This window comes from Ictidomys tridecemlineatus, chromosome 5 (genome assembly GCF_052094955.1).
Source record: "Ictidomys tridecemlineatus isolate mIctTri1 chromosome 5, mIctTri1.hap1, whole genome shotgun sequence".
NCBI lineage: Eukaryota > Metazoa > Chordata > Mammalia > Rodentia > Sciuridae > Ictidomys > Ictidomys tridecemlineatus.
Window position 1 is genome coordinate 199,010,377 of NC_135481.1, and position 25,485 is coordinate 199,035,861.

The 25,485-nt window shown below is 65.0% G+C and overlaps 2 protein-coding genes and 1 long non-coding RNA gene across 5 annotated transcripts in view; 1 reads left to right on the forward strand and 2 right to left on the reverse strand.

Moving 5' to 3' along the window:
- Nucleotides 1–1,646: 1,646 nt before the first annotated feature.
- LOC120886641 (uncharacterized) lies at nucleotides 1,647–3,432 on the reverse strand. The gene is made up of 2 exons (XR_013439907.1): nucleotides 2,458–3,432; nucleotides 1,647–1,807 (listed from the first exon to the last, which is right to left on the reverse strand). It is a non-coding gene; the product is annotated as an uncharacterized LOC120886641 (long non-coding RNA).
- Adrm1 (ADRM1 26S proteasome ubiquitin receptor) lies at nucleotides 3,334–7,994 on the forward strand. Of its 3 annotated transcripts, none has more exons than XM_078052115.1 (12): nucleotides 3,334–3,493; nucleotides 3,977–4,190; nucleotides 4,698–4,814; nucleotides 5,381–5,483; nucleotides 5,602–5,705; nucleotides 6,106–6,229; nucleotides 6,394–6,480; nucleotides 6,707–6,788; nucleotides 6,912–7,144; nucleotides 7,299–7,456; nucleotides 7,581–7,683; nucleotides 7,766–7,994. In XM_078052115.1, exons 2-12 carry the CDS (start codon nucleotides 3,978–3,980, stop codon nucleotides 7,870–7,872), a joined length of 1,431 nt encoding a protein of 476 aa, XP_077908241.1. In that variant the 5' UTR covers nucleotides 3,334–3,493; nucleotide 3,977; the 3' UTR covers nucleotides 7,873–7,994. The 3 variants fall into 3 exon arrangements, with proteins under 3 accessions (XP_077908241.1, XP_077908240.1, XP_005325360.1); XM_078052114.1 differs by having other exon boundaries at nucleotides 3,355–3,507; XM_005325303.5 differs by lacking the exons at nucleotides 3,334–3,493; nucleotides 5,381–5,483; nucleotides 5,602–5,705.
- Nucleotides 7,995–8,059: 65 nt separating this feature from the next.
- Nucleotides 8,060–25,485, reverse strand: part of Lama5 (laminin subunit alpha 5) — a 19,601-nt gene continuing 2,175 nt past the window's right edge. The window contains exons 2-58 of the mRNA XM_078049089.1: nucleotides 25,352–25,482; nucleotides 25,169–25,275; nucleotides 24,932–25,085; nucleotides 24,475–24,635; nucleotides 24,289–24,397; nucleotides 24,039–24,136; nucleotides 23,759–23,960; nucleotides 23,517–23,643; nucleotides 22,998–23,137; nucleotides 22,410–22,525; nucleotides 22,091–22,302; nucleotides 21,520–21,724; nucleotides 21,196–21,340; nucleotides 20,893–21,033; nucleotides 20,598–20,759; nucleotides 20,234–20,335; nucleotides 20,069–20,152; nucleotides 19,337–19,567; nucleotides 18,716–18,829; nucleotides 18,458–18,585; nucleotides 18,216–18,296; nucleotides 17,924–18,138; nucleotides 17,530–17,630; nucleotides 17,265–17,445; nucleotides 17,028–17,177; nucleotides 16,414–16,565; nucleotides 16,225–16,335; nucleotides 15,948–16,059; nucleotides 15,342–15,512; nucleotides 14,975–15,171; nucleotides 14,770–14,886; nucleotides 14,477–14,631; nucleotides 14,183–14,324; nucleotides 13,989–14,091; nucleotides 13,572–13,682; nucleotides 13,056–13,235; nucleotides 12,834–12,982; nucleotides 12,583–12,759; nucleotides 12,346–12,482; nucleotides 12,119–12,272; nucleotides 11,843–11,976; nucleotides 11,610–11,772; nucleotides 11,416–11,538; nucleotides 11,185–11,333; nucleotides 10,974–11,106; nucleotides 10,760–10,906; nucleotides 10,519–10,649; nucleotides 10,269–10,430; nucleotides 10,047–10,185; nucleotides 9,816–9,955; nucleotides 9,553–9,745; nucleotides 9,329–9,484; nucleotides 9,074–9,224; nucleotides 8,861–8,994; nucleotides 8,691–8,784; nucleotides 8,444–8,563; nucleotides 8,060–8,322 (exon numbers count right to left, since the gene is read on the reverse strand). Of these exons, the coding sequence (XP_077905215.1) occupies nucleotides 8,183–8,322; nucleotides 8,444–8,563; nucleotides 8,691–8,784; nucleotides 8,861–8,994; nucleotides 9,074–9,224; nucleotides 9,329–9,484; nucleotides 9,553–9,745; nucleotides 9,816–9,955; nucleotides 10,047–10,185; nucleotides 10,269–10,430; nucleotides 10,519–10,649; nucleotides 10,760–10,906; nucleotides 10,974–11,106; nucleotides 11,185–11,333; nucleotides 11,416–11,538; nucleotides 11,610–11,772; nucleotides 11,843–11,976; nucleotides 12,119–12,272; nucleotides 12,346–12,482; nucleotides 12,583–12,759; nucleotides 12,834–12,982; nucleotides 13,056–13,235; nucleotides 13,572–13,682; nucleotides 13,989–14,091; nucleotides 14,183–14,324; nucleotides 14,477–14,631; nucleotides 14,770–14,886; nucleotides 14,975–15,171; nucleotides 15,342–15,512; nucleotides 15,948–16,059; nucleotides 16,225–16,335; nucleotides 16,414–16,565; nucleotides 17,028–17,177; nucleotides 17,265–17,445; nucleotides 17,530–17,630; nucleotides 17,924–18,138; nucleotides 18,216–18,296; nucleotides 18,458–18,585; nucleotides 18,716–18,829; nucleotides 19,337–19,567; nucleotides 20,069–20,152; nucleotides 20,234–20,335; nucleotides 20,598–20,759; nucleotides 20,893–21,033; nucleotides 21,196–21,340; nucleotides 21,520–21,724; nucleotides 22,091–22,302; nucleotides 22,410–22,525; nucleotides 22,998–23,137; nucleotides 23,517–23,643; nucleotides 23,759–23,960; nucleotides 24,039–24,136; nucleotides 24,289–24,397; nucleotides 24,475–24,635; nucleotides 24,932–25,085; nucleotides 25,169–25,275; nucleotides 25,352–25,482 (8,174 nt within the window). The 3' untranslated portion in view covers nucleotides 8,060–8,182. The remainder of the gene's footprint in view (nucleotides 8,323–8,443; nucleotides 8,564–8,690; nucleotides 8,785–8,860; nucleotides 8,995–9,073; nucleotides 9,225–9,328; nucleotides 9,485–9,552; nucleotides 9,746–9,815; nucleotides 9,956–10,046; nucleotides 10,186–10,268; nucleotides 10,431–10,518; nucleotides 10,650–10,759; nucleotides 10,907–10,973; nucleotides 11,107–11,184; nucleotides 11,334–11,415; nucleotides 11,539–11,609; nucleotides 11,773–11,842; nucleotides 11,977–12,118; nucleotides 12,273–12,345; nucleotides 12,483–12,582; nucleotides 12,760–12,833; nucleotides 12,983–13,055; nucleotides 13,236–13,571; nucleotides 13,683–13,988; nucleotides 14,092–14,182; nucleotides 14,325–14,476; nucleotides 14,632–14,769; nucleotides 14,887–14,974; nucleotides 15,172–15,341; nucleotides 15,513–15,947; nucleotides 16,060–16,224; nucleotides 16,336–16,413; nucleotides 16,566–17,027; nucleotides 17,178–17,264; nucleotides 17,446–17,529; nucleotides 17,631–17,923; nucleotides 18,139–18,215; nucleotides 18,297–18,457; nucleotides 18,586–18,715; nucleotides 18,830–19,336; nucleotides 19,568–20,068; nucleotides 20,153–20,233; nucleotides 20,336–20,597; nucleotides 20,760–20,892; nucleotides 21,034–21,195; nucleotides 21,341–21,519; nucleotides 21,725–22,090; nucleotides 22,303–22,409; nucleotides 22,526–22,997; nucleotides 23,138–23,516; nucleotides 23,644–23,758; nucleotides 23,961–24,038; nucleotides 24,137–24,288; nucleotides 24,398–24,474; nucleotides 24,636–24,931; nucleotides 25,086–25,168; nucleotides 25,276–25,351; nucleotides 25,483–25,485) is intronic.

The following is a 25,485-nucleotide window of genomic DNA, read 5'->3' on the forward strand; positions in this document are numbered from 1 at the left end:
CATGTGTCCCTCCAAAATTCAGGTATTAGCGCTTAATGACCAATGTGATGGGATTGAGAAGAGGGCCCCTCCTGTGTGGCAGGGAATAAGGCCCTGATGGAGGAGATGTCCTGCAGTGGTCTCTAGACAGCTCTTGTGCCTACCCCATGTGGAGGTGCAGTGTTCCTCCCCTCCAGAGGACTCTGCCACCAGGGTCATCTAGGAAGCAGAGAGCCGCCTCCAGACATGGAACCCTTGGACTTCCAGCCTCCGGAACTGCTGGAAGCGAGTTTCTGTTCTGTGTACCTCTGTCTCTGAGGCATTGCTACAGTAGCATAAACTAAAGGTGAACATGATGTAAATATGGATGTGGGCGATGGCCCCATGTCCCAGGGAGGTGTTGGTGTGACAGAGTGCTGAGCTGGGGAGGCGGCAGTGTGGGGAGGGGCAGTGGGGACTGTCTTGCGCTTTCTGCTGAGTTCTGTGAGGAGCCTACAATTGCTCTAGGAACTCAAGTCTGCTAATAAAAGTGTTAAGAAAAAGCCCACACCTGCTAAGGTGTCTCCCAGGTCCCGCTGGGGGTCCCCAGCACCTGCACTTTCTCCTCTGCTTGTAGCCATTCTAAAGGGTGAGGCATAATTTGCACTCCCCTCATGGAGGAGCATGGGGGAGCCCTGTTTCCCCCGCCATGCTGCCCTGGCAGTCTGGACAAGCTCTGGTGAGCTGCAGGCTGTGTCCTGTGTGTGTGGCTGCTTGCCCTCCTTCACCAAGGGTACCCAGAGCGGGGGGCTTGCTCTCTGCAGTGGGGGCTGGGTTTTGTTGTTTTGAGGTGCTGGGGATCAGACCCAGGAGCATGCACATGCTGGGCAGTGCTCTGCCTCTGGGCTCTGCCCCAGCCCTGGGCTGTCAAACGGGACTAACAGAGACTTCCTTGGAAAATCTGATGGGTGAGTCTGAACCCTGCAGCTCAAGGGTGACTTGGCAGAGCTGCTTCTGCAGACACCATCATCCCCAGTCTCCCAGGCAGCCTCCTTGAACAGGCCCCCGGTGCTCCAGGGTGCAGAAGTCCTGACAGCACTGTGTCAGCAGGGGGCGCCAGGAGCCTACCAGCCACAGCTGTGCCCAGGCCCTCTGCCAATCCAGGACAGCCACCCTCCTGGAGGCAGGACCCTGGCACAGCCTCCTTAATGCCTGTCCACCCCTCACTGTAGTGTCCACAGGAGGAAAGGGGAACACCTCTTGAAGCATGCATGATGCGTTCTGCGTTCTGAAGCCCTGGCCACAGGCTTTCTGCTCCTTTGGAGCAAATCCTGATTCCAGAGCCCTTGGTGGCCAGGGCTGTTGGTGCCCATGGCCCTGAGGAAGCAGGGTGGACTCTGGATCCTGCAGAGTGGCATTGGCTATGGCCGCTGGTGGCACATTTTGCTTTTATGACTGAACAAGTGGTACTTGCCTGCTGGCCACATGCCTGGAGAGCCAGGCGGGGTCTCCTCCACACTGGGTCAGTGATGTGGCACAAGCCACTTTGGTCTCTGGACACGTGTAGATTCTTAAAAATCACAGAGGCTGGAGGTGTTGCTTACTGGCTGACAGTTCACACAGCAGGTGTGAGGTCCTGAGTTGCACCCTAGCACCACACACACGATTATGGAGGACCCCCAAAGAACTCTTGCTCATGTGGGCTTTATCTATTGATAGTTACCATATTAGAAATTAAGAGTAGGGCTGGGGATGTGGCTCAAGCGGTAGCGCGCTCGCCTGGCATGCGTGCGACCCGGGTTCGATCCTCAGCACCACATACCAACAAAGATGTTGTGTCTGCCGAGAACTAAAAAAATAAAAAAAAAAAAAAAAGAAATTAAGAGGAAGGGGGGTGGGGTTGTGGCTCAGTGGTAGAGCACTTGCCTAATATGTGAGGCCCTGCGTTTGATCCTTAGCACGTTGTTTAAAAAAAAAAAAAAAAAACTAAATAAAATAAAGGTATTGTGTGTCCATCTATAATTAAAAATATTTTTAAAAGACTAAGAGGAAGACATTAAGAATATTAACTAATTTAAAGTAGGGCTGGGGGTGTAGCTCAGTGTTAGAAAGCTTCTCTGGGTGAGTGAAGCCCTGGGTTGGAGATACTCAGCATTGCAGACAATGCGGACCACAGACCCACCTCTGGTGAGTCTAAGCTAAACTTGAGTGAAGTCAGGCATGGTAGCACAGCATGGAATCCTAGGGAAGCAGGAGACTGTGGCAAAAGGATTACAAATTTGAGGCCAGCCTCAGCAATTTAGGGAGATCCTGTCTCAACATAGGGGTGTGGCTCAGTGGTAAAGCACCCCTGGGTTCAATCCCAAGTACACTAACAATAATCATAATAACGAACACAGCTATTTTCTCAGACAAAAAATAGTGAATACTTAGATCAGTTAAATTTTGATCTAAAATTGGAACACTGTAGTAAAAAACGAAGCAAATGCCTGTGTTCACCAAGACCGGAGAAGGAGGTGCGCTTCCCGCAGCAGAACAGCTGGGGTTGAGTCGCCCGCGCCAGGGCCATGTGAGGTGGACACAGCTCCGAAGCAACGTCGAGTGGATCAGTACTTTTCAGGAAAAGCTGAAGAACATAAAAGTGTCACACAGGCACACCCAGAAAATGACAGATGGCACCGGGCGCCACCGACTCGGGGCAGTGTCGAGGACAAGCGGAGGCCGGGCTGGGAAGGGCACTGGCCCACTCTGTGCGGATCCTTCTTTCCGCGCCGGGCACTGAACCGGGGCGCTGGCCCGCACAGCCACGTCCCGCTTGGGCTCTTTCTGGAGCCAGGTCAGCTTACAGGTCTCCCTTGCAGGGCCCCGCGCCCGCTGTCCATGGCAGGAACGGAGGGCGGCACGGCGGGGCGCCCCCTCCAGGGCACCCGGGCCGTCGGCCGCCACGGCTCAGGCCACCGTGCGGCCGTTGTGACACCCGCGCCTCCTGGGTCCAAGGCCCTGGAACGTAGCTGAGGACGCACGAGGGTCGGGCTGGCTTCCTGCGGGCCTGGCGCGGTGGCTCCGCAGGGTCGGCTGATGGCCGCTGCCGACACCTGCCCCAGGCCCGCACAGCTGGGCGCACCCGCACGCGGGCGGCACGGAGAGCGGCGCAGAGCCACCGGCTCCCGGGGTGGGGCTCTCCCGGGGTGAGGACGCGGTGCCCAGGGTTCGCGGCCCGCCGTTCCCGGCGCCGCCGCCAGGGGCCGCCGCCGCTCCCCTATGACACAGCAACAATAGGGGCCTCTCTGGCCCGTGCGCCCCGGGACCGCGCTTCCGCCGGAAGGGAGCCGCCGGCGCGGGGGCGGGCCGGGGCGGGCCGGGAAAACGGACGGCCGAGTGGACCAATCGTGGGCGGGATAGATCCGGCTGAGGGGCTGATGGGGACCAATCGGCGGCCAGAACGCGGACGGGGCGGGCCGAGAGCGGGCTTCCGGCGGGGCCCGGCAGGCGCCGAAGAGGAAGAGCGAACCCGGACGGCGCTTCTTAGCTAAGGGTGGGCGCAGCCAGGTGCGGGGCGGGCCGGGCGCGGGTGGCGGGCGGCGGGCTCAACGCGCGACCCCTCTTGGCTCGGCTCCGGCTGGCGAGGGCTCTGTAGGCCTCCGCGAAGGCGGACGAGGGTGGCCGGACGGGCCTGCCGCCGCGAGGGCGCTCCGGCCCGGCGAGAGGGCAGGACGCGGGCAGCCGCGCGGCACCCCGAGGCGGTGCCCCGCGGAGACGGCCAGCGGGTCTCCCTGCCCGGCCTGACGCGGCGAGGCCCGCGAGTGCGGGCGGTGACGTCGCGGGGCGCGCGGGCTGAAGGGGCGGCGCGGCTTGGGTGCACTTGAGAAGCCGAGAAGCCACAGGCCCGGCCTGGGTCTTGGCCCGTTGGCCGGGCGCCGTAGGGCTGGCCGACACTGGGGCGGGGGGCGGCGGCTAGCTTTTCGGGATCGTGCCCGCCCGCAGCTCGCTGGGCCTCGTGCCCGTCTTTGCTTTTCAGGATGACGACTTCAGGCGCGCTGTTCCCAAGCCTGGTGCCAGGCTCTCGGGGGTCCTCCAATAAGTATCTGGTGGAGTTTCGGGCAGGGAAAATGTCATTGAAAGGCACTACTGTCACTCCGGACAAGCGGAAAGGGCTCGTGTACATCCAGCAGACAGACGACTCTCTCATTCACTTCTGCTGGAAGGACAGGACATCTGGGACCGTGGAAGATGTAAGTGCCGCCTGAGCTGCCCGAGGCCGAGGCAGTTGGATGGTAGTGGGGGTCCCCTGGGCACACACGGGTTTGGAGGGACCTGCTGGGGTTTGCTGTCTGGTGCTGCTTCCAGCCACACCACGTAGGGTCATGTGCCTCAGCGACCCTGGTCACTGGTGACACATCCCGAGACCCAGTCCCTGGCTTTGAACGTTAAGGTCAGCTGCCTGGCACTGTGGACGGACAGGAGGGCTCTCTGTAGGGAGCTTTGTCTTCACACCAGGCTGCTCTTTGTTACAATCAGAGCCAGCCAGTCACCTCTTGTCCCAGTGTCCTTCAGGATCTGGAGGCCTTGTTCCGCCTGGCCCTTAGCACCCTGCCCTTCACCCTGACCCTGGCTCATGCACCCGCAGAGACCTGCTGGTGAGGGGCTTGGAGAGGCCCGCCCTCTTGGGGTGAGGGATTCTTGAGAGGCTGGGCCTTGGCAGGGCAGGTGTGACTCCCTGGCCTCCTTGTGGTCGCCAGGACTTGATTATCTTCCCTGACGACTGTGAGTTCAAGCGCGTGCCTCAGTGCCCCAGCGGGAGGGTCTACGTGCTCAAGTTCAAGGCTGGGTCCAAGCGGCTCTTCTTCTGGATGCAGGTACTCGGGAGGGCTTGTGTCCTGCCTGCTCTGTGGTGGTGGTCAGGTGGCACTGGTCAGGTTAGACGCTGCCCGCGTCTGCCTGGTACTGCGCTGGCAGTCTGGGTGAAGCTTGGTTCAGCGTGTGGGGACAGTGAGGGGTCTCTCAGCCCTGAGGCACATGGCTGGGCAGACCAGCAGGACCTTGGCTCCCTGAGGCATCTTGACAGGCTGCACTCTGGCCGTGCCCACCCTTTCGCTTTTATTTTGAGGCAGGATCTTGCCAGCTTGCCCAGGATGGGCTGGCATGCAGGGCCAGCAGGCCCCACACAGCCCCCTGCTGCTGCTGGAGAGGGACATCCTCCCGCGGCCTCCTGTGCCCATCCAGTCGGGGAGCCACTGCTGGCTCTGCCACTGTAGGTGGCCCTGGTGCAGGTCCCTGTCCTGAGCTCCTGCAGGCAGAGTTGCACGGGGTGACCTGGACCTGGCGTCGTCGTGGGCCTGTGGGTCTGTTCCCTGGGTCGGGCATGGGAAGGGTCTGCATGCCCCCTTTTTGGACAGACATAGGTGGCCATGTCCGTTTGCAGACTGTGGGCTGTGCCCTCCCAGCACTGTCCAGAGAGCAGCAGCTGTGGCTGCAGTTGACAGGGGCCTTCCACTGCTCAGCTATGCTGGGGGCCAGCGGGGACGGTGAGTGGGGCTCCCATGCTGGTGCAGACTGACCCAGAGTCCTGCCAGGTTTCTGTCCCTTTTTAGTGGGTTGGATACAAGGTTTGTATTCATTTATTTTCCTGTGGTTGGTGCTGAGGACGGAACCCAGGAACCCAGGGCCTCGCGCGTGCCAGGGAGCGCTACTCCGGAGCCCTGCCCCGCCCCTCCGTCACTGCCTTTATTCTTGACTTGACTCATTTGGTACGTCTTGCCCTGTGCCTCCAGGGCAGTACCTGGGTCCCCTGTGCCTGGCAAGGTCTGTAGTAGGTGCTTGGAGACACCCTGGGCCCCTCTCCCAGCTCCCTTGGTGGGCAAGGCTGGGGGCTGGGAAGGCCCAGCTGGAGGGGAGGAGACCATGAGGAGTCCCAGCTGAGGGCGCGGCTGTGTTGGTGCTAAGTGCTGTCCGAGCTGTGGTGTCCCTTGTGAAGTGGCACCTCCAGCTCAGCAGTCAGTGGCAGGTGGCAGAGTGCTGAGACCCTGCTGCCACTCTGGGGATGCCGTCTCCTACGCTGGGGCCGAGGGCTGCTGCTGTGCAGGGTCCAGCAGGCAGCACGGCAGCGCCTCCTGGGTGGCTCAGCGGCGCTGCGTGGTCTCCCCACAGGAGCCCAAGACCGACCAGGACGAGGAGCACTGCCGGAAAGTCAACGAGTACCTGAACAACCCCCCGATGCCCGGGGCGCTGGGCGCGAGTGGGAGTGGGGGCCACGAGCTCTCCGCACTGGGCGGTAAGGTCGCCATGCCACCCGAGCAGGCCAGGAGTTCTGAGTTAGCATGCTGTTCTTAAGTCTCCAGGAGAAGCTGGGCTCGGGACTTCCCCTGGCGTCACGGTGCCAGGCGGGCCTGGGACAGAGCCACAGGAGGCCCCGCGTCTGAGCCCTGTGTTTTCCAGGTGAGGGTGGCCTGCAGAGCCTGCTGGGGAACATGAGTCACAGCCAGCTCATGCAGCTCATCGGACCAGCCGGCCTCGGAGGACTGGGTGAGGCCCCGCTCTCTGCCCAGCTCCTCCCGGGCAGGGCCTGTTTACCTTGGCGGGTGGGGGGCTGGGGGGGGCGAGGCCCTCCAGGCCACCAGGGAGGACCCCAGCTGGCTACTTGGGAGCCTGACCTGCTAGACTTGGGGAAGTGCTGGCTCTGACCTCCCTTTCTGTTGTAGGTGGGTTGGGGTCAGGGGAGTTCTGAGCACACGTCTCCTTGCTCCTGTAGGTGGGCTTGGGGCTCTGACTGGGCCGGGCCTGGCCAGCTTACTGGGCAGTGGTGGGCCTCCTGCGAGCAGCTCTTCGTCCAGGTGAGCCTGGAGCACCCTGCCCGCTGTGCAGTTGCCATTAGTAATGATGGGGTGGACAGATGGGCATGGCCAGGGATGGTGCCCCAGGCTTCGCTGCTCCAGCACAGCGCTCGCTCTTCCCAGCTCCCGGAGCCAGTCAGCAGCAGTCACCCCGTCCTCCACCACCTCTTCCACCCGAGCCACCCCAGCCCCTTCTGCCCCAGCCGCCGCCGCAGCGACCAGCCCCAGCCCTGCACCCAGCTCAGGTACTGGGACCAGCGCGGCAGCCAGCCCCGCCCAGCCCATCCAGTTGAGCGACCTCCAGAGTATCCTAGCTACCATGAGCGTGCCGGCGGGGCCAGGGGGCAGCCAGCAAGGTAAGGCCACAGGAGCCCCTCTGCCTTAGGGCAGTGTGGGGCGGAGCTGAGGCCTGGGCCCTGGAGAGGAGTCTCAGCTCTCCTGCCCCCTGCTGCCCGCCGTGGGTGCCCAAGCCAGCACCAGGCCACTGAGGGCTGTGCGTTTGTGCCCTAGTGGACCTGGCCAGCGTGCTGACGCCAGAGATCATGGCACCCATCCTCGCCAACGCGGACGTCCAGGAGCGCCTGCTGCCGTACCTGCCCTCGGGGGAGTCGCTGCCCCAGACTGCAGAGGAGATCCAGAACACACTGACCTCGCCCCAGTTCCAGCAGGTAGACAGGCCAGGCCCTGGGCCCCGAGGAGGGTACCCACAGAGCTAGCAGCCAGTGAGGTGGCCCCGAGGCCTTGCTGGGGGCGCAGCCCCGATCCCCCACTCAGCTTGGACTCTCCTTGCAGGCCCTGGGCATGTTCAGCGCAGCCTTGGCCTCGGGGCAGCTGGGGCCCCTCATGTGCCAGTTCGGCCTTCCAGCAGAGGCCGTGGAGGCCGCCAACAAGGGTGGTGAGTGCCTCTCCTCCTTCACCTCTGTCCCTTTGGGCGGCAGACCTGGGGAGGGTCAGTGGCCTGTTGAAATGCGTTTCAGATGTGGAAGCCTTTGCCAAAGCCATGCAGAACAGCGCCAAATCAGAGCCGAAGGAGGGCGACGCCAAGGACAAGAAGGACGAGGAGGAGGACATGAGTCTAGACTAAGTTACGGGTGGGGCGCAGGGTCGGCGTGCAGCCGCGCGCTCCTGGTGGCGGTTGGGATCCTGCGCAACCAACGCTCCTCCCTTCAGACTTACTGATAAATAAAGGTCCTTTCTTTTACCTGCCACCTCTGGTCTCTGTGCCCGGGGAGACCCGCCATGTTCTGCCTACAGGACACGCATCACTCCAGTTTCAGTTTTGAGCTAACGACGTTTAATTTTTGCTTTTAAGAGGGACAGTAGTTCACAGACTCACACCACTAGGCATGGGCAGGGGGTCTGGGCAGCAGGAACAGCCTGGGGGGAGGTCTGCACTACCAGGCAGGGCAGCCCCTGCCCCCCACGGCCCCCTGGACCCCCACAGAGCGAGTTCCAGCAGTGGGGAGCCCGTTCACCATCAGCTTCCTCATGCATCCCTGAAAGGTGGGGCGTCCAGGCGCTGTCGCTGTGGGCTCTGGGGAGGGTGCAGAAGGGCGAGGAGGGCTGGTTGGGGTGGCAGGAAGTCCCGTGGTTGCCCGCCCACTCACCTCTGCCCCAGCAGGGAGGTCCCCCCACTTGGCTGAGGCCACACTCACCAGGCAGGCCTCCAAGGTGCAGGGGTGCTGGGGCATCAGCCAGGGTGCCCGGCGAGGGGCCCACCGTGTGGTTGCTGTGTGTGTCCACCTCCAGCCGGATCATGCTCCCGCCCTTGATGGCTGCAGGGCCAGCTTTTGAGTGCCGTGTTCCGCCCTGCCCTCCCTTCAGTGCCAGCTGAGGCACAGGCTCTCCAGCTGCCCCTGTTGAGTCCACCCCAGCTCCCTGGCCATGAAGGAGCCAACTCACCTGCCAGTCGGTGCCACTTCCCGTCACACAGTACAGTGGGGTGTGTCACCCACGTGGCAAACTCGCCTGCCCCGTCGTCTGCCCGCAGCAGGACCTGGGGTCAGGGACAGGTCAGGGGCTGCCACCCCAGTCCCCGAGTGTCACTGTAGCTCTAAAGCAGCCCTGCTCACCTGCTCCTTGGACAACTGTAGCTGCAGGTAGGGGGCATCCTGGGTGCGACCCAGGTGGAAGACCAGGCCAGTGGCTGCCAGGGGCCGCACCTCCAGCTCCAGACTCACGTCGGGCAGGGTGGCCTCCGGGAGGTCTGTAGGAAGGCCGCAGTGGGAGAGGAGGGCCCGCCCAGAGCCTCCCAGCACCGCCGGGGCCTTCCCGTCCCCACAAACCTAGAGTGAGGACTCCACCACCCGGGAAGAAGAGGCCGTCCTGCAGGGGGCCTGAGGGGCAGGGTGTGACCCCCACTATCTGTGTGGGGTTCCCCAGGGGCTTCCCATTCAGCTGCAGTCCTTTCACACAGCCACTGAGCCCGGTGGCCACCTGTGAAGAGAAGGCGGCTGGGGTCAGCAGGCACCTGAGAGCAGGGGACAGTAGGGGACAGCAGCTGGGTGAGGCCAGGACAGGGTGAGGGCAAAAGTTCTCACCGGGAGCTTGGGGCTGTGTCTGCCAACTGGGAGGCCCCCCACAAAGAGGGTGTGTGACCAGGGGGCTGTCACCCTCTGGGGGCGTCCCTTCTGGCTCCTGGCCCGGGTCCCGTCCACCAGCAACCGGATCCGACTCGCCTCCCAGCGCACAGACACCTGGAGAGGCAGAGCTGGTCAGGGGTGCTCCTGGGCCCTCCCAAGCCCCTCCTCTCAGACTCCCTCACCGTGTGCCACCGGCCTGCCCGCAAACGCTGGCGGCTTTGGACGTGGAGCTGGAGCCCAGGGCCTTCTGTTTGTGCGACCAAGTGTCCGTGGCTCAGGAAGAGCGCCAGGGAAGGGCTGCTAGCCGTCAAGGGGGCAGCAAAGAGCAGGAGGCCCCGGGGGGCGTCAAGGCGGACGAGCATCGAGATGTGGGACCTGAAAGCCCAGCCGGGGTCAGCCTTGCTTTGGCAGCCCCTCGCACCCACCCAGACTGGCCAGCCCTTACCTCTGGGGGACCAGGACACTCGCAAACTCCAGGTGACTAGGCAGGGGGCCCCCAAACTGGTAGGCATCTTGGATGGTTCGGAGACGCAGGGGTGGCATGCAGGCAGATCCCTGGCTGGGCCGACGGCTGGGGTGGGAGGCCTGGGGACATGGGCAGGGATGCAGGACAACCTGCCTGGGCCACCAGCCCACCCACCCCAGCTCTGCCCGCATGCCACCCTGGACACCCCACCTTCCGCACCGCGGCCCGCATTCCTCGTGGTCCCTGCCCCAGGATCTGGGTGCGTGGGGAGGCTGGCGGACAGCCCGTGCTCACGTTGACACCACCCAGGTTCTGCTGCAAGTCGAGCACGCGCTGCGGCCCCTGGAGCCTGTGGGGCAGGTGCGTCAGCAGCGGAGGCGGCCCAGCGGCTCACACCCCACGGCCCACGCCCCACATGCCCCACGTGCTCACCGCTTAACAAAAACGTTGCTGATGCAGCCACTGAAGTTGGGCAAGATACCAGACTCAGGCTGGCCTCCCAGGAAGAGCTGCGGGGGGCCCTCGGGCGTGGGGAGCCTGGGTCCCTGGTGCGTCATCGTCGGCTGCAGCTGGTCATCCACGTAGACCATAAGCCTGGGAGAGAGTGTGGGGTGTCCAGGCATGTCCGCCCCCCTGGCCTGGCCCAGACCCGCGGAGGCAGAGGCGCGGCAGGCGGGCTCACTCTGTGCCGTTGTGGTAGAAGGTGACGTAGTGGCTGGCTCCATCAGCAAAGACCCCGACCGTCTTCACCTCTGTTCTCAGAAGCTGAAGGACCATGTGGCCCTGCTGCAAGGACACCTGGCAGGACCCGTCCTGCAGACAGTGGCCAGGTGAGCCAGCAGGCCACGTGCCCAGACCCAGCCACTCCCAACCCGCCAGTCCCCACAGCAGGTGGGAGCAGCAGTGGGCCCGGGCGAGCTCACCGGGGACGTGTGGTAGTAGAGCAGGCCGTCGTCCTGGGCGCTGCGGAAGCCAAAGCCAGAGTAGAAGTCCTCGCTGGTGAGGGGCACCACGGCCGGGAGGGCCAGGGGCAGGAAGCCGTGGCCGTGCAGTGCAACCGCGCGTCCCACCTGTGGAGGGCTTGCTGAGTGCCCGCCAGGCCTGGAACCAGGCTGCCCGCCCAGGGCAGGTGCTCACCAGCAGGTCCGCGGTGCAGCCGAAGCTGATGCCCGAGGTGTTGAGCCTCTTGAGGTCCACGTACTTGCCCAGGGCCTTGATGCCCTTGACGCAGCCGCGGATGGAGCCTCCGGAGGGGAAGAGCCCGAGCAGGCTGTGGGACGGCAGGGTCAGGCACCTCGGGCTGCGGGGGCCGCCCCTCCCTCCAGCCCCAGCCCAGCGCCATGGTCACCTCGGGGGCAGCTGCTCTGGAGGCACCCCACCCAGGTAGTAGGCGTCGGCCAGCTCCAGGACGTTGTCCTGGTCCACGCTGAACACCGTGGCCCTCTCCACGCGCACCAGCACGCGCTTGCGGCTGCCGGCCAGCAGGAACACCTGGATCTGGAGGGGCAGTGGCTGTGAGCAGGTCCTCACCAGCCCACCTGTCCCCCCTGCGCTGGCCTTACTGCCCAGCTGGCCTTACCGCCTTGCTGGCCGCAGTCAGTGGAGGCGGGGGCTGCAGCGGGATGGCCTCCTTCAACCCAGCGCCGAAGTCGAAGAGGAGCACAAGGCTGCCTTCGCGCACGGCCAGGCACAGGAACTGGCCCTGGAGGTAGAGGGAGGGTCAGCACAGAGGCAGGGGGGCCGGGCTGGGGCAGGGCTGGGGCTGGGCCGTGCCTGGTGCTCCAGGAAGAAGATGATCCCACTGTGGGACACGAGGCGAAGCTCCTGTTCAAAGCGCTTTGTGCTGCTTGGCTGCCTCTCGAAGCCGATGCGGGCGAAGCCCGTGCCGTCCAGGTAGGAGCCGTCTGTGAGCCACGGGTCCCCAGTCGACTTGGAGCTGCAGGTCAGAGGGCCGGGTCAGTGGAGGGTGGTGGGGGGTCGGGCAGGTGAGACCAGGCCCCACATACCGGGCGCACGGCTTGTCCACGGCTGTGTTGAGCAAAAAGGTCCTCTCGAAGTTATAGAGACTGATCACCTCCTCGTTTAGAGTGTCCATCTCAATGCAGCCCCGGTAACCAGGGAAGCGGAGAGGTGCAGGGGGCTGTAGGCACAGCACACAGTCAGTGACACTCCCTGACGGGAACTCAGACTATGATGAATTGAGGCTAAACACTGAGAAGAACTTCCCAGGGCAGGAAAAGCAAGAGCTGCTGGCGTGCTCTCGGAGCCTGGGCCGGGCTTACCGTGAAATTGCTGGGGTACCCTCCCACATAGAAGACAAAGTCATCAGGCCGCAGGCTGAGCAGACCTTCTGCCCCAGGGGCCTCGGTGTCCCCCTTGGTCTCGTGGACCATCTGGTTTTCCACCGTGACAGACATGTGGCCAAACTGGAGGGTCCTGAGGACAGAGGTGAGTGTGAGAATGGGCCTGCACGGCAGTGGAGGTCCTGGCCCCGCTGCGGGCCTCCCACCTGTCCATGCTGACAGCTGCGAACTGCTCCCCGATGCTCTGCTCCACGCTGAGGGTGGCAGGCCCGGCCTCCCCCAGCCGGTACACCCAGTGCACCTTCTGGTTGCGCAGGGACACGCCCATGTAGTCTCCAGTGGCCTGCGGTGGCAGTGGAAGGACAGTTGGGGCAGGGACCATGCTCTGCCTACTGCCAACCTGATGCCCAGCCCAGTCTCTCCCCCTCTCCCCTGCCCAGTACCTGGCGGCTGCCCATGTACAACACAAAGTGGTCCCCAGCATCCTGCCCGGGCGGCGGTGCTGGCTCCGAGTCCTGCAGGTAGAACTTGAGCGCAGTGTAGGCGGCGAGGTCAGCAAGGTCCCGCGGGGCACGCAGTTGCACCCAAGAGCGCCCATTGAACTTCATGGGCACCTTGACCTGTGGGAACGGGAAAGTCAGTGGTCAGCACCTGGTCTCCTGGCCACCCGCCGGGTCCTGGGACTCCCACCCACCTTGCTGGCGGCACCCCGGGCCTGGGCAATGAGCTCCCGCACGCGGCCGATGTTGGCAGACAGAGCCAGGCTGGCGTTGTGCCCTCCACGGTTCTCCAGGTCATCCAGCTTGGCCAGCAGCTGCGGCAGAGTCTTCTCCAGGGTGGACACTGTGGGGCAGGGCAGGGCTGAGAGTCTTGCTCTCCTCCCTCTACCCCAGGAGCTCCACGGACTGCTGCTCACCTGAGCGGCCTGTGTCAAGCACCACCTGGCCCAGGTCCTGGCCCTGCAGGCCCCCAAACTGGCCCTGCCACCGTTCCACGTTCCTCTGCATGTCCTTGAGCTGAGACTGCACACGGGCAGCCGTGTCCTGTGCTTCTCTGGCCACAGTCTTAGCATGGCTGATCTTCTCCGTAGTCCCATCTGCAGAGGGCACGCTTGGCAGGAGCCGGCTGAGCACTTTCTGGGCTCGGCTTTCCCAAGCCCCTCTGCTTGACTTGGTCCCCACACCCTGCAGCTCAGTACCCTTGAAAACAGGCTCCGCCTTGCCCGACCCAGGACGCGTGCCCTCCACCATCCCACCTGGCCAGTGCACCTCCTAGGCCCTCGCTGCCCACAGCTGCAGCCCCACTGGCCCCACTCTGGCCTCTGTGCTCATAGCCCCCAGGACACCCTTCCCATGATGCCCAACATCTACCCCTGCCTGGGCACCATGGCGATGAAGGGACGGGAGCAGCGGCAGGACAAGTGACCAAGTACCTGTGTCCATGGCCAACATGGCCTGGGCGGCCTGGATCTGGGTTGCAAGCTGGTCCTTCTTGGCCTGGACATAGTGGAGCTGGGTCCTGGCACCTTGCAGGGTGACCCGTGCTGTGGGATAGGCAGCTCAGCACTGGGGAGCCCTCCCCCAACACCCCAGGACCAAGCCACACATACCCAGGTGGAGAGTCACCTGGACATGGGGCCCAGCTTCAACCCTCTCTGGCTGAGCCTCCTTGGCCCTCGCACACCCGGGAGGATGGCAGGCTTTGTGGGGCCCTCAGGTGGACGTGGACAGGTGGAGCAGAGCCCACTCACCCTGAGCCACACCCTAGCAACCTCAAACCCCACAGACGCAGCCCAGAAGCCAAGGGGCTGTAAAGAGTCTGGATGTCCGCATCAGACCCCAGCACTCACCCAGGCCCAACCTCTGCTGCTGCCCACCGACGGCCTCTTCCAGGGCACTGCTGTTGGCCAGCAGCTGTTGGGCTTGAGCTGCCAGGCCCTGCTGCACCACCACCTGCAGGCACAAGAACAGGTGCAGGCCACACTGCAGGGAGGTGGGCAGGCTCGGGGGCTCCGGTTGAGCGAGGGGAGGGCTGGGGACGCACCTCCCACGTACGGCTCGCCTGCTGTTGAGCCTGGCCCGCGGCCACCTCCGCAGCCTGCACAGCTTCCAGGATGCTGCTGTAGGCATTGCTGGCCTCCACGGCCCTCTGGATGAAGCGGTCCTGGTTGACCCCGAGGATGATGCTGGTTGGGGAGGGGGGATCAAAGGGCATCTAAGTGAACCCTCTGCCTCTCCGGCTGCTTCCTGCCAGGCTGGACCCTGATTTCCTGTGGGCTGAGGGAGATCTGGCTGCATCCCCAGGTGAAACTGGGGCTCTCCCCCTTGGACCACGCACCTGGACAGGTTGTGGGCCAGCTGGTCCAGCTGCTGTGCGTGGGCCTCGGCAGCCTCCACCAAGTCCACCTTGCTGCCCGCTGGAGAGAAAGTCTCTATCTTCTGCAGCAGTGGCGTCCGGGCCCCATCCAGGTTGGCAGCCAGGTGCTCTAGGTCCTAGGGGTGGGTGGGCTCAGTGCACTGCCCACCTGCCCAAGGGCCGCACTCTCTATACAAGTGAGCCCCCAAACTAGCCTCAGGCTGCAGCCCTACAGGAGCCTGGGCAGGAAGGGCCAAGAGGACAGCTGTGCTAACCTCCTCAGCCTGGTCCATGCCGTGCAGAAGCTCAGAGACACGGGCCAGGGTGTGCCTGGCAGCCTGCAGAGTGTCCTGCAGGGTGGCATTGTCCCGGGACAGCTCCTGCTTCCGTTGCTGAAGGAAAAGTTGGGGGAGGATGGGATTAAAAGATGTCCGTGGGGGGAGAGGGCTGCTGGGGGGAGGGGGAGGGCCAAGTTCTCACCAGGGCCTCCTCCAGGCGTGCCAGGTTGTGGCTATTGAGTTCTTCGGCCTCCCGTGTGGTGTCCACAGCCCGGTTCAGGGCCTCACGCAGGTCCATGAGGCTGGCCTCGTGCTGGGCCAGCTGACTGCGGGTGCGTGTAGCCAGTGCCTGATTCTCCTCCCAGCGGCTGGTCAGCTGATCCTGGACGCGGGCCAGCACTGGCCGACACAGGGGCGTGAGGACGGTCACTCTGGAAGCCAGCTTCCTTCGCGACCCTTAGTCCTCACCTGATCCCTGCCTAGTGCCAGTCCCCACTGACCTCAGCCGGACTCCCAGGTCATGTCCCTGCCCCTTCCCAGTCCTGCCTGACAGGGGCCAGCACACTTACACCTTTGGGCCTCAGCTAGCTCGGTTTCTGCCACTGCCCGGGGGGCCTGCAGGTCACGTGCCCGCATCTCCTGGAGCAGCCGTTCCACCTCTGCCAGCGTCTGGCGCAGCTGCTCCCCCGACGGGACTGAAGCATTGGCTGGTGACAGGTGGCCCATCTGGGATGCCAACTCTACAAGGGAGGGGGCTGTCAGGTCCTGCGGCTGGCCTGTTGCCCAGTAACCCCGACAGCTGCTGCGCCTGCATTCTCAGCTGCCTTTGCTACTCGTCGTCGAAGCCGACTCCTGGTCGCTGACCAGCTGCAGCTGAAACCCCCTCTTTCCACCCTCTGGCTGGGGCAGCTCCTGTGTCGGGAGCTCAGGGGCTACTTCCCAGTCTCAGATCTCACGTGTGACCAGTCTGCAAGTGTGACTATCAACCCAGGTTCTTCCAGGGAGGCTGGGTGAGGTCAGCCCCTCGCCCACCTCCTGACGCTCCGCTGTTCCCTCCAGAGGTGCCATTTCCCCACCTCCAGTCTGCCCGCGGCACTTCAAGGCCAGGCTCAGATGCAGACCCAGGGCGCACACCCTGAGGCAGCCCTGGCCAGCCAGCCTGGACTCCAGCCTACCATTCAGGGTGTGGTCCACAGCCTGGAGGGTCCCCAGCAGCACCTGCACCCGGCTGAGGGTGGCCTCAGTGGTGCCCAGCAGTTGGCCTGCCCAGTCTCGGGCTCCTGCAGCCTGTGGGTGACATGTCCTTCAGCCCATAGCCCTGCTGTGGGGAGGGGCGGGGCTGGACAGGGGCACAGGGGACGGCCTGGGGCAGCAAAGTGTTGGAGGCTCCCAGAGTCTCCCCAAGAGGTGGGCCCCCCAGGGGACTGGGCCAGGGATCTCCCAGGGTCCTGCCTGGCCACCCAGCTGCTGCACGTCCTGCCCAAGGATCGTGGTCTGCTGCTCCAGGGCCTGCAGCTGCTGTGTCATCTCATGGCGGGGGCCCAGTGGGCTCCGGAGCTGGCTCTGTGGGGAGCAGGAAGTGGGTGCCTGCCCTGCGGGGCCCTGGAGGGGCCGTGGAGGGGCCCTGGAGTGGTGTGGTACCTGTAGGTCCACGATGGAGGCGTTCAGCCCGTGCAGCCGGGCCCAGGCCACTGAGCTGGCGTTGACACCCTGGAGCTGCTCACGGAGGGCGGGGAGGAGGGCGCCAGCCCGCTCCAAGTCATCCAGGAGCAGGACCACGCAGTGGTCACACACTGTGGCAGCAAGGGGCCAGAGATCGTGGGGTCAGCACGGAGTGCATGGGTCAGCCAGGGTCACGAGGTCAGTACAGGGCCAGGATTGGTGGGAGGTCTGGGGTTATGGCAAGGACATGGGGTCATCAGAGAAAGGGATCAGCACCAGAGCTAGGGACAGGGTCAGAGGCCAACATGGAGCCAGAAGGTCTGCCAGAGAAGTGGCAGTGACAACAGTGCCCCTGGGGTCAGTTGGGACGAGAGTCTCAGCTGGGCAGGAGGTGTCCAGGTAATAGGGATCCAAGGTCGGTATGGGTCCCAGGTCAATTAAGGCCATCTTGGGGGTCAGGAGGACTCAGCAGACCTAAGGACGGGCATGGGGTCCCTGGCACAGCGAGGTCCATATGAGGTTGGGACTCCCACTCTGCTGGGTGGAACTGCAGGGTGGGACAGAGACAGGGCAGAGGTGCAGGTGGGACACACCTTCGCAGTGGACGCCATGGCCCCCGGGCCCGCCAGGCACGGGCACCTGGTGCTGCTGGCCGCAGGTGTCACAGCGCTCCCCACTGAGCCCTGGGGGACAGGTGCAGCGGCCTGTGTGCAGGTCACAGTGTCCCTCTGGGCACTGGCAGCCTGTGGAGAGGTCAAGGTGAACAGGGCTCCCTGACCTCAGGGTGTTGACCATTCATATGCCCTCCACTGGCCCCTGGCCATACTTACGCCTGCAGCCCTGCTCTGGGTGCCCCCAGTGACCAGGGGCACATTCGAGGCACTGGAGTCCCCCGGCCCCGGGTTGGCACTGGCACTGTCCAGTCTGGGGGTGACACTTGGAGCTCTCTGCAGCTGGTCCACAGGCACAAGGCTGGCAGCCCCCACAGCCCTCAAAGCCAAAGTGTCCTTCCTGTGGGCACAGGCTGTGGTCACAGCCCTGCATGCCCTCAATACCCGCCTCCAGCCCTGAGCTCCCGGCTCCCAGCAGCAGTACCTGACAGCGGTCACAGCGCTGCCCAGCCACACCTGTCTTGCAGAGGCAGCGCCCACTCTGGGGATCACAGGTCTCGGTCCCACAGGGGGAGCAGTCACACCCTGCGGAAGGGTGGCTGTGACAGCTGCCCTGGCCCCACCCCCAGGCCTTATGCCCATCGCCACCCTGCCGAATGGCCCAGGCTGCTCAGACCCCACGGCCACCAGCTCGCTGTGTGACCCGGCCCTCATCCCTGAGCCCTGCCCGGGCCGCCCTCCCTGGATGCAGGGGAACTGTGGGGACTGACCATGAGAGGGGCCTGCCCATGAGGTGGAAGGGACCCTGCCAGCCCAGGGGGCTCAGTGCCAGCTGCAGCCTGCCCCCGGTACACCCCGCGTCCCCACCCCGGGCCTACGGGTGCAGTTGCCAGGCAGCAGGGCGTTGCCGTAGAATCCCGGGGCACAGCGCTCGCAGCGGGGCCCTGTGGTGTGGTGCAGGCAGCCGCGGCAGGCCCCAGTCAGGGGGTCGCAGTCACTGACAATCACGTTGGGGTCACCGTTGCCACTGCAATCACAGGGCTGGCACACGCTGCCCAGCACCAGGGGGTTCCCGAAGAAGCCAGGTGCGCATCTAGGGATGGGGGGCTGGTCAGTGTCCGCGGCCCCCCAGGAGCAGCCTGGTCTACACGTGGCCCACCCCCAGCTCACCGCTCGCAGGAGGCTCCAGCATAACCAGGTCTGCAGAGGCACTGGGTGCGGCCACCTCGCAGGACACAGCCCTCCGCGAAGCTGTAAGGATGTCAGCCGCTCACCGTGTGCCTGCCCCTCCACCCTGGGAGCAGCGCTACCTCAGGGGCCACCCTCTGCCCTGGGCCTCACCGGGGAGACACGGGGTTCTGAGGGGCTGCAGGAGCCAGGCGGGGGTCTCAGGGGGAGTGCTGGGCACTTACTTGTTGGAAGGTACTGCCAGGGGGCAGGGGCAGCTGACACAGGGGGCTGTGGGGTCCCCTGAGCTGCTGCGCACAAAGCCCGCCTGGCAGCGCTCGCAGCGGTCCCCCTCCGTGTTGTGCTGGCAGCCCTAGGGCAAAGGGGACAGTCACACAGTGGAGGCCCCAGGCCCTCCTCCCTGGACTGTTTGTCCCAGAGGCTCAGGGTCCTCCCTGCTGCCCTCGGGCCCCCAGTGGAAGCCCTCTCCCTGGCCTACTCACCACACAGGCGCCAGAGCCAGGGAGGCAGAGGTCCGAGTGGCCGTGGCACTGACAGGGCACACAGCGGCCCAGAAAGAGGCCTTTGACGTCCCGGTAGTAGCCGGGGGCACACTCCTGGGGGAGTGCAGGGGGCATTGGAGATGGGCAAGGGAGCAGGGCGGGCAGGGAGGCTGCTGGCACAGCATGGGCACCACGGGGTCAGAGCTGGCCTGGGCAGCTAGAGGCAGGGTAAGTGTGTGGCGCTGGTCCCCAGAGCCAGGCAGATGCACCGGCTCAGGGATAGCTGGGCACTGGGGCTGGTGACCAGCCCCTCCACACAGAGTAACTCTTTCCAGGGAGTGTCCAGACATCAGCCCCTGAAGGGGCAGGTGCCACTTAGGACAGGTGAGAGGAGTGGCTAAGACGTGGGGCAGGACAGATGGTACGTGACGCAGGGTGGACGGCTGGCGGGGGCAGCGTGCAGGGAACACATCAACAGCAGCTGTGTGCAGGAGCATGGGCGTGGACAGCGGGGAGAACAGCTGACCACGGGCAGGCACAGGGCCAGCAGGCAGCGTGGGGACAGACAGGGAGAATGCTCAGGGGGAGGTGTGTGCAGGGGCAGCCACCCCCAGTGCCTACCTGGCACGAGTCCCCACGGTAGTTGGCTGGGCACATGCACAGCTCTACACTGCTGGCCGGAGGCCCTCTGCCTGCCTCGCTGGCCACCTCCAGCACCACCCTACCCAGGGAGATGGCCGAGGAGGTCTGTGAGAAGAGGGCACGGATCTGCAGCTGCTCTAGGCCCGCCAGCACCATCATGAGCTCTTCCCGGGACACAGCGCTGTGGGTCTCCAGGTGTCGAAAGTTCCCCTGCAGCACCGAGAAAGGACCTCAGTGGGCCACACCCAGTGGGCAGAGCCTAGGGTAGACCCTCGTGACGGGACAGATGGAGGAGGTTGCACGGGACGCGCTCTGCAGAACCAACGCTGGACCCTCCCTCACAGCACACACCAGGCCGCTCCAGGCGCAGGTGCAGGGCAGGGAAGGACTGCGCTTCTAGAACAGGACGCAGGCCAGGCCTTCCTGACCTCCCTCCGTCCCCTTCAACAGGACACCAAAACATCAAATGCACGTGAAAAATGGGTCCACTTGGGGCACTAAAGAGGGCTGTCCATCACATGGAGCCTTAGAGGAAACAAGGAGGGAGCCCATCACCGTCACAACCAGGGAGCGGCAAGACAGTGTCACACGAGTGACCAGGAAGGAAGCCTGCCTGCCCAGCCACCTGCTCTGGGGCCTTCTGCATTAGAGAGTGGGTGCAGTGGCCCTGGGCCCGCTGTCCGCGCTGGGTCTCGGGCCAGCGCCACCCACCTCCACCAGCTGCAGCTGCCCTCGATGAACATGGCCTGGTTCGGGGTACGCCGGCTCTAGGAACATGATGCTCATCTGGTTGCCCTGGAGACACATGGGCTGGGTCAGGGCCAGCAGCTGGCGCCCAGCCTCCTGCTCACCTGGCCATGTCCACCGTGTCATTACCTGCAGCACCACATCTGGCCGGCTCTCTGTGGGGATGAAGATGTCACCGCGCTGGGTCTTGGAGTGCAGTTCATAGCGGAGGGTCCCACCATAGGACGACACCTGGTGGCAGGACAGAGGGGACCACCTGACTAGACCCTGGCCACAGACTGGCGAGTGGTCCTGAGGCTGGGCCAGGTACACTCTCCCAGCAGCCCTGCCATGGGCTGGCCCCTTGCTGGCTTCTTCTCTTGCAACAGGCCAGCATTCAGGTGCCCCTCACCAAGGGGGGCATCCTTGGACAACACCTCTCCACCCCTCCCAGGCCTCCAGAGGAAACAGCCACCCTTGACTTGCCCTCCCCCGGCCCAGTGCCTCTGCTCACCCGGTCCCCCAGGTAGGAGCGAGGCGCCTGCCAATACAGCTCGGGGAAGGTGTTGTCCACGCGCCTCAGGTCTGCATGGAGCAGCTCCGTCGCTGCCCGCCACTCATGGGGCACCACCTGCCGGTCACTGCTCAGCAGTGTCCAGCCCTCCATGTCCACAAACTGTGGGCACACGGTGGGTCACCCAAGGTGGATGCCCACTGCATGGCCCCACCCTGCTTTCCAGTCCCCCTGGGGAGGGATGTATGCCCTCCCCAAGGAGGTGCCAGCCTCGGTCCTGGTCCCCAGGTGGTACCTCGTGGCGGGCATGGACGGAGCTCCTGCAGCTCTCTGTGGCCCCGAAGCAGAAGCAGCGGGTGCAGCCCTTGGGGTTGGCAGCCTCCAGGGAGAAGGTTCCGAGGCGACACTGGTCACACCGTGGGCCCTGCACATTCTCCTGGGGAAGAGGAGGGGGCAACAGAGGTCAGTCGTCCTGGCCCCAGGGTCACTGTCACCCCCTCACCCACAAAACTTCCAGGGAGCTCTAAGCACCCAAGAATGTCGCCGAGGACAGCATCTCGGCCAAGAGGTGCAGCACAGGGGCCTGGTGGCTGCTCACCTTGCAGTGGCAGTGGCCTGTGATGGGGTCACAGATGCTGGGTGCCGTGCCTGCCTCGTGACACTGGCAGGGGAGGCAGCGGGGATAGCCGTGGAAGCCGGGGGCACAGGAGTCACAGCGGCGCCCGGCCACGTTGGGTCTGCACCTGCCGGTGGGCAGAAGCAGCTGAGCCTCCTTCACCCTGCCCGTGTGCAAGAGCTCACAGGGTCCCCGTCTGGACAGTGTCCCCCAGAGCTGGGGGGGCAGGGTACGCCGGCCCCACTGGTAAGGGCGAGTGTCACTCCTGGCCCACGACTGCCCAAGGCCAGGGCCCTCCCAGCTCACCTGCACTGTCCACTGTCCACATCACAGGCGGGGTCGGCGAGCTCCAGGACGCCGGGCCCTGAGCAGTTGCACTCCTCACAGCCCACCAGGGGGTGGCAGCCGAAGGTCTGGGGCTGGCAGACCAGGCAGTCGGGGGGCACCGTGCGTGGGGGGCAGATGCACTGGCCTGTGCGCTCGTCACACAGGCGGGTACCACAGTCACAGGCTGCAGGGGGACACAAGTGGCTGAGCCCTCTGCTCTACTCAGGCCCACCTGCAGTCCTCAGGACCATGCCAGTCCTGCCCTGCTGGGCCTCTGTACCCAGGACAGCTTCTCTGACACACAGGAACTGCCTAGAGTCCGCGTCCAGGGCCAGGGGCTGCAGGCAACCTGCCAGTCCCTGGAGCCTTCTGGACAGCCCTGCAAGGGGCACCCTGTGGGCAGGCCGCTGTCTGCCGGAGGTCCACAGACAGCCCCAGAACCTCTGCTGACCGTCTGCCCACGTTCCCGAGCACACCCTACTCCACCAGCAAGTGCCCCTCGGGGTCCAGCGCTCACAGCGGCCGGTCTGCTGAGCACCGTGGTACTCACGTCTGCAGTTGGGGAAGCCCCAGTAGCCAGTGGCACAGCGGGAGCAGTCGCGGCCAATAACATGGGCCCGGCAGGGACACTGGCCCCCAAAGCGCTCACACGAGGGGCCCGTGGCTCCCACCTCATGGCAGCCACAAGGCCGGGCCCCGTTATTGTAGAAGAGGGAGAGGGAGGCGGCGGCATTTCGGCAGAACAAGGATGAGCTGCTGGGGCTAAATTGGGGGACAGGTGGTGAGGACAGCTCCCAGCCTGGACCCCACCCCGGACCCCAGCCTGGACCCCAGCCTGGACCCCACCCTGGACGGTGGTGCTGCCCCACCTGATGTGGTAGCCGTGGGCCGCACAGTGGCTGATGAAGTCATAGGACTTGTCCAGGGGCTCCTCTCGGAGGTAGCTGGAGCTGTAGACCTCCGCAGGGACCACCAGAATGTAATCCTAGGGCAGAGGCCTGGTCACCTTCCCTCCCAGGAGCCCAGCTGAGGGTCGGGCTGGGGGAGTGTGGCCGAGCCTGCAGCCGAAGTAGGCAAGGGGTCGCCCCTGAGGCTGGGCAGCCCAGTCTGTCCTGGCCACTCTGGAGGAAGGTGGCCAGGTTGCACACCTCTGGGGAGTGTGCAGAGGCAGAGGGAGAGGGCGGAGGGTCTCGTGCCTGGCTCTTCACTCATTCTTCTTCCTCCCTTCCCCATTGTCTAGGCTGGGCTTCTCTGGGAAGGCCACTCTGACCAGCAGAAGCTCAAGGGACAGTCGGACACTGTCTCAACTCCCAGGGCCCCTCTGGCCTCATGTGGTGGTCTCCAGAGACAAGGGCTACCCCACCTGGCACCTGGGGTTGGGGGCTACAGCAGGTAGGAGACACACCTGGGCTGAGCCAGGGCTAGTCCCTGAGCAGGACACTAGTCCTGGGACTCACCAGCCAGAGCCACCGGCCCTCGGGCACGCGCACGGTCACAGTGAGCTCAGGGTCAGTCACGTCCAGCACGGCCTGGCCCTCACACAGCACCAGCGTGCGGCAGCCGTAACCATGGGGGCAGAAGCTGGCGTTGGCGTGGCCTGCAGTGGGAAGGCAGGGTCAGTGCCGACCCCCCGGCTCCACAGCCCTGTTGTGGGCCCTGGGCACTATGGGGACACCAGGGGAGGAGACGCCAGGACAAGGCCAATGCAGAAGAGTGCACTGTGACATGGAGGGCTCCACCTCACAGCCCTTGGGATGAGGCACATGGACCCTAGCAGCAGGTCCCCTCCAAGTGTGACAGAGCCAGCCAGGGATTCTGACATGAGGACCAGACCTTCCAGGGGAGAGGTGACAGGTAGGGCTGCCACCCGCAGTGGCCCTGGAGCACCTGGTTTGAGAACTGAGAGCAGGACACGGGCGTGTCAACCTGCCCCGTGGTGCGCACGGCTGGCCACGTGCGCTGCCCTTGGCACTCACCCTGCCAGATGCGGCCCCCGTTGATGAGCACCTCCACCGGGAAGGTGGGGTGGGCCGGCTGGTAGCTGTGCAGCAGGAAGGCGTAGCGGCCCAGGGTGGGCACCTGGGTGGTGAAGACCACGGTGCCCTGCGGGGGAGCTCCAGTGAGGGGACAGCCTGGGTGGTCCGAGTCAGGGCCGGGCGTGCAGCCCTGACCCTCACCTCCGTCCCTCCAGGGGCCACGGCCCAGCCTGGGCCCTCACCTGGGGGTGGCGCAGCAAGGTGGGTTCTGCATCGGGGTCCACAGCAGTGGGGGGCCGAGGCTGGGGTCCCGCTGGGGGCGCCCCGGGAGTCAACTCCTGGGAGTGGGTCAGGGGGAGGCCGGGAGGCAGGGGCAGCACCTGGCAGTCCCTGAGGACAATGGGCTGCGGCGGCTTCGGGAAGCGGGAGGGCAGACAGGCGGCACTAGGGAGGCACCGTGGGTGAGTCCAGTGTCCCAGCCACGGGTCCCTGCCGGCCTCCCATCCCTGGCCACCCCACTACCTGCCGGGGCCAAAGGTGCCGTGGCTGCTCACGCAGCGCACCCGCGGCTCCACGAGCTCCATGCTGAAGTCCCCCAGGGGCACCAGGCTCACGCTGTGCTGTGGGCGGAGGGAGGCAGGGTGGCCGCGCCCGGTGCTGGTGAAGCCCACCACCCACCCACCCCGCAGGAGTGCACCCTGCCCTGCACAGGACCTCGCCCTGGACAGGAAAGGAGGGCTCCTTAGTGCCCAGGGGCCAAGGGGGCCCTTACCAGGAAGAAGTGCGCCTGCTCAGCTGTGAGCCGGACGCTGGCCTCTGAGTCCAGCAGGAAGGTGGCCAAGTGGTGCTGAGTGTCCAAAGCAGGGCCGCGGCACAGGGTGCTGGGGGAGAGGGGTGGTCAGCGGGTGGGCAGATCTGGCAGAGCCTGCAGCCCAGCCCGACCCTGCTCCCGGCCCACCTGTAGGGGCAGGGGTGGACGGTGAGTGTGCCCTGCTGGGGGGCCTGCTGGGGGCTGTGCACAGCCACGCCCACCTCCTGGCGGGCGTCCTCATTGGCATACTCCACCACCAGGACATAGCGGCCTGGCCGCGGCACCACGATCTGAAGCTGGACATCCACCTGGGGGAGGACAGCGTGACCAGAGGCTCACAGTCCCTGGTTCCCACTTCTGTCTTGGGGGCCTGCTGATCATGGCCAGGTGCCAGTGCTGGGACAGCTGGGGGCAGACACTGACCCAGGTCTGGGGGGAGGCTGGGGGAGCTCCCACTCAGCAGGAGCCACGGCTTCCCCGGACCGGGCAGTGGTTGTGCATGTCTGCTCCACTGCCCTGCACCTGCATCCTGCCACTGAGACAGGACCTGTACCCGAGGCTGAGGTCTTCTGGTGCCCACCCCCCGCGGGCCCCAGACACGCACATCACTGCCCAGGCAGGCGGCTAGTGGCGGGTGCGAAGGGCTGAGCTGCTCCCTGGGGCAGGGCCGGGGCAGGCTGTTGTCAAGACGACACAGGGCGTCCAGCCCAGCAGCCGAGGGGAAGCCGTCCAGGGGGAGGTAGGCATGAAGGAGGCAGCTGCAGGGGAAGAGGAGGAGGTCTACACCAGGTCCACAGGCGGGTCTGGGCAGCCCCCACCCCATTCCCATGGGGGCCCTCACTTCTCGCCAGAGTGCTGAGCAGAGGGGCGGTGGGTGCAGGCCTCGGCCACACGCAGCTGCAGGAGGGCCGCCTCATAGTAGGCGCTTGGCAGCAGGGCCACGTAGTCCTGGTGGAGGCAGGAGTGGGCGAGAGGCTCCTTGGCCCAGGACCCACCCCTTTCCCTGCCACAGCCCCCACCTCACCAGAAGCACCCCTTCAGCCTCCACCAGCAGGGTCCAGATGCCAGGGTTCAGCACAAAGGGCTCCCCGAGCCCCCTTTGGGGCACAGTGACGAAGGAGGGCTCAGTGCTGGGCAAGAAGGTCACAAGCTGGCCTC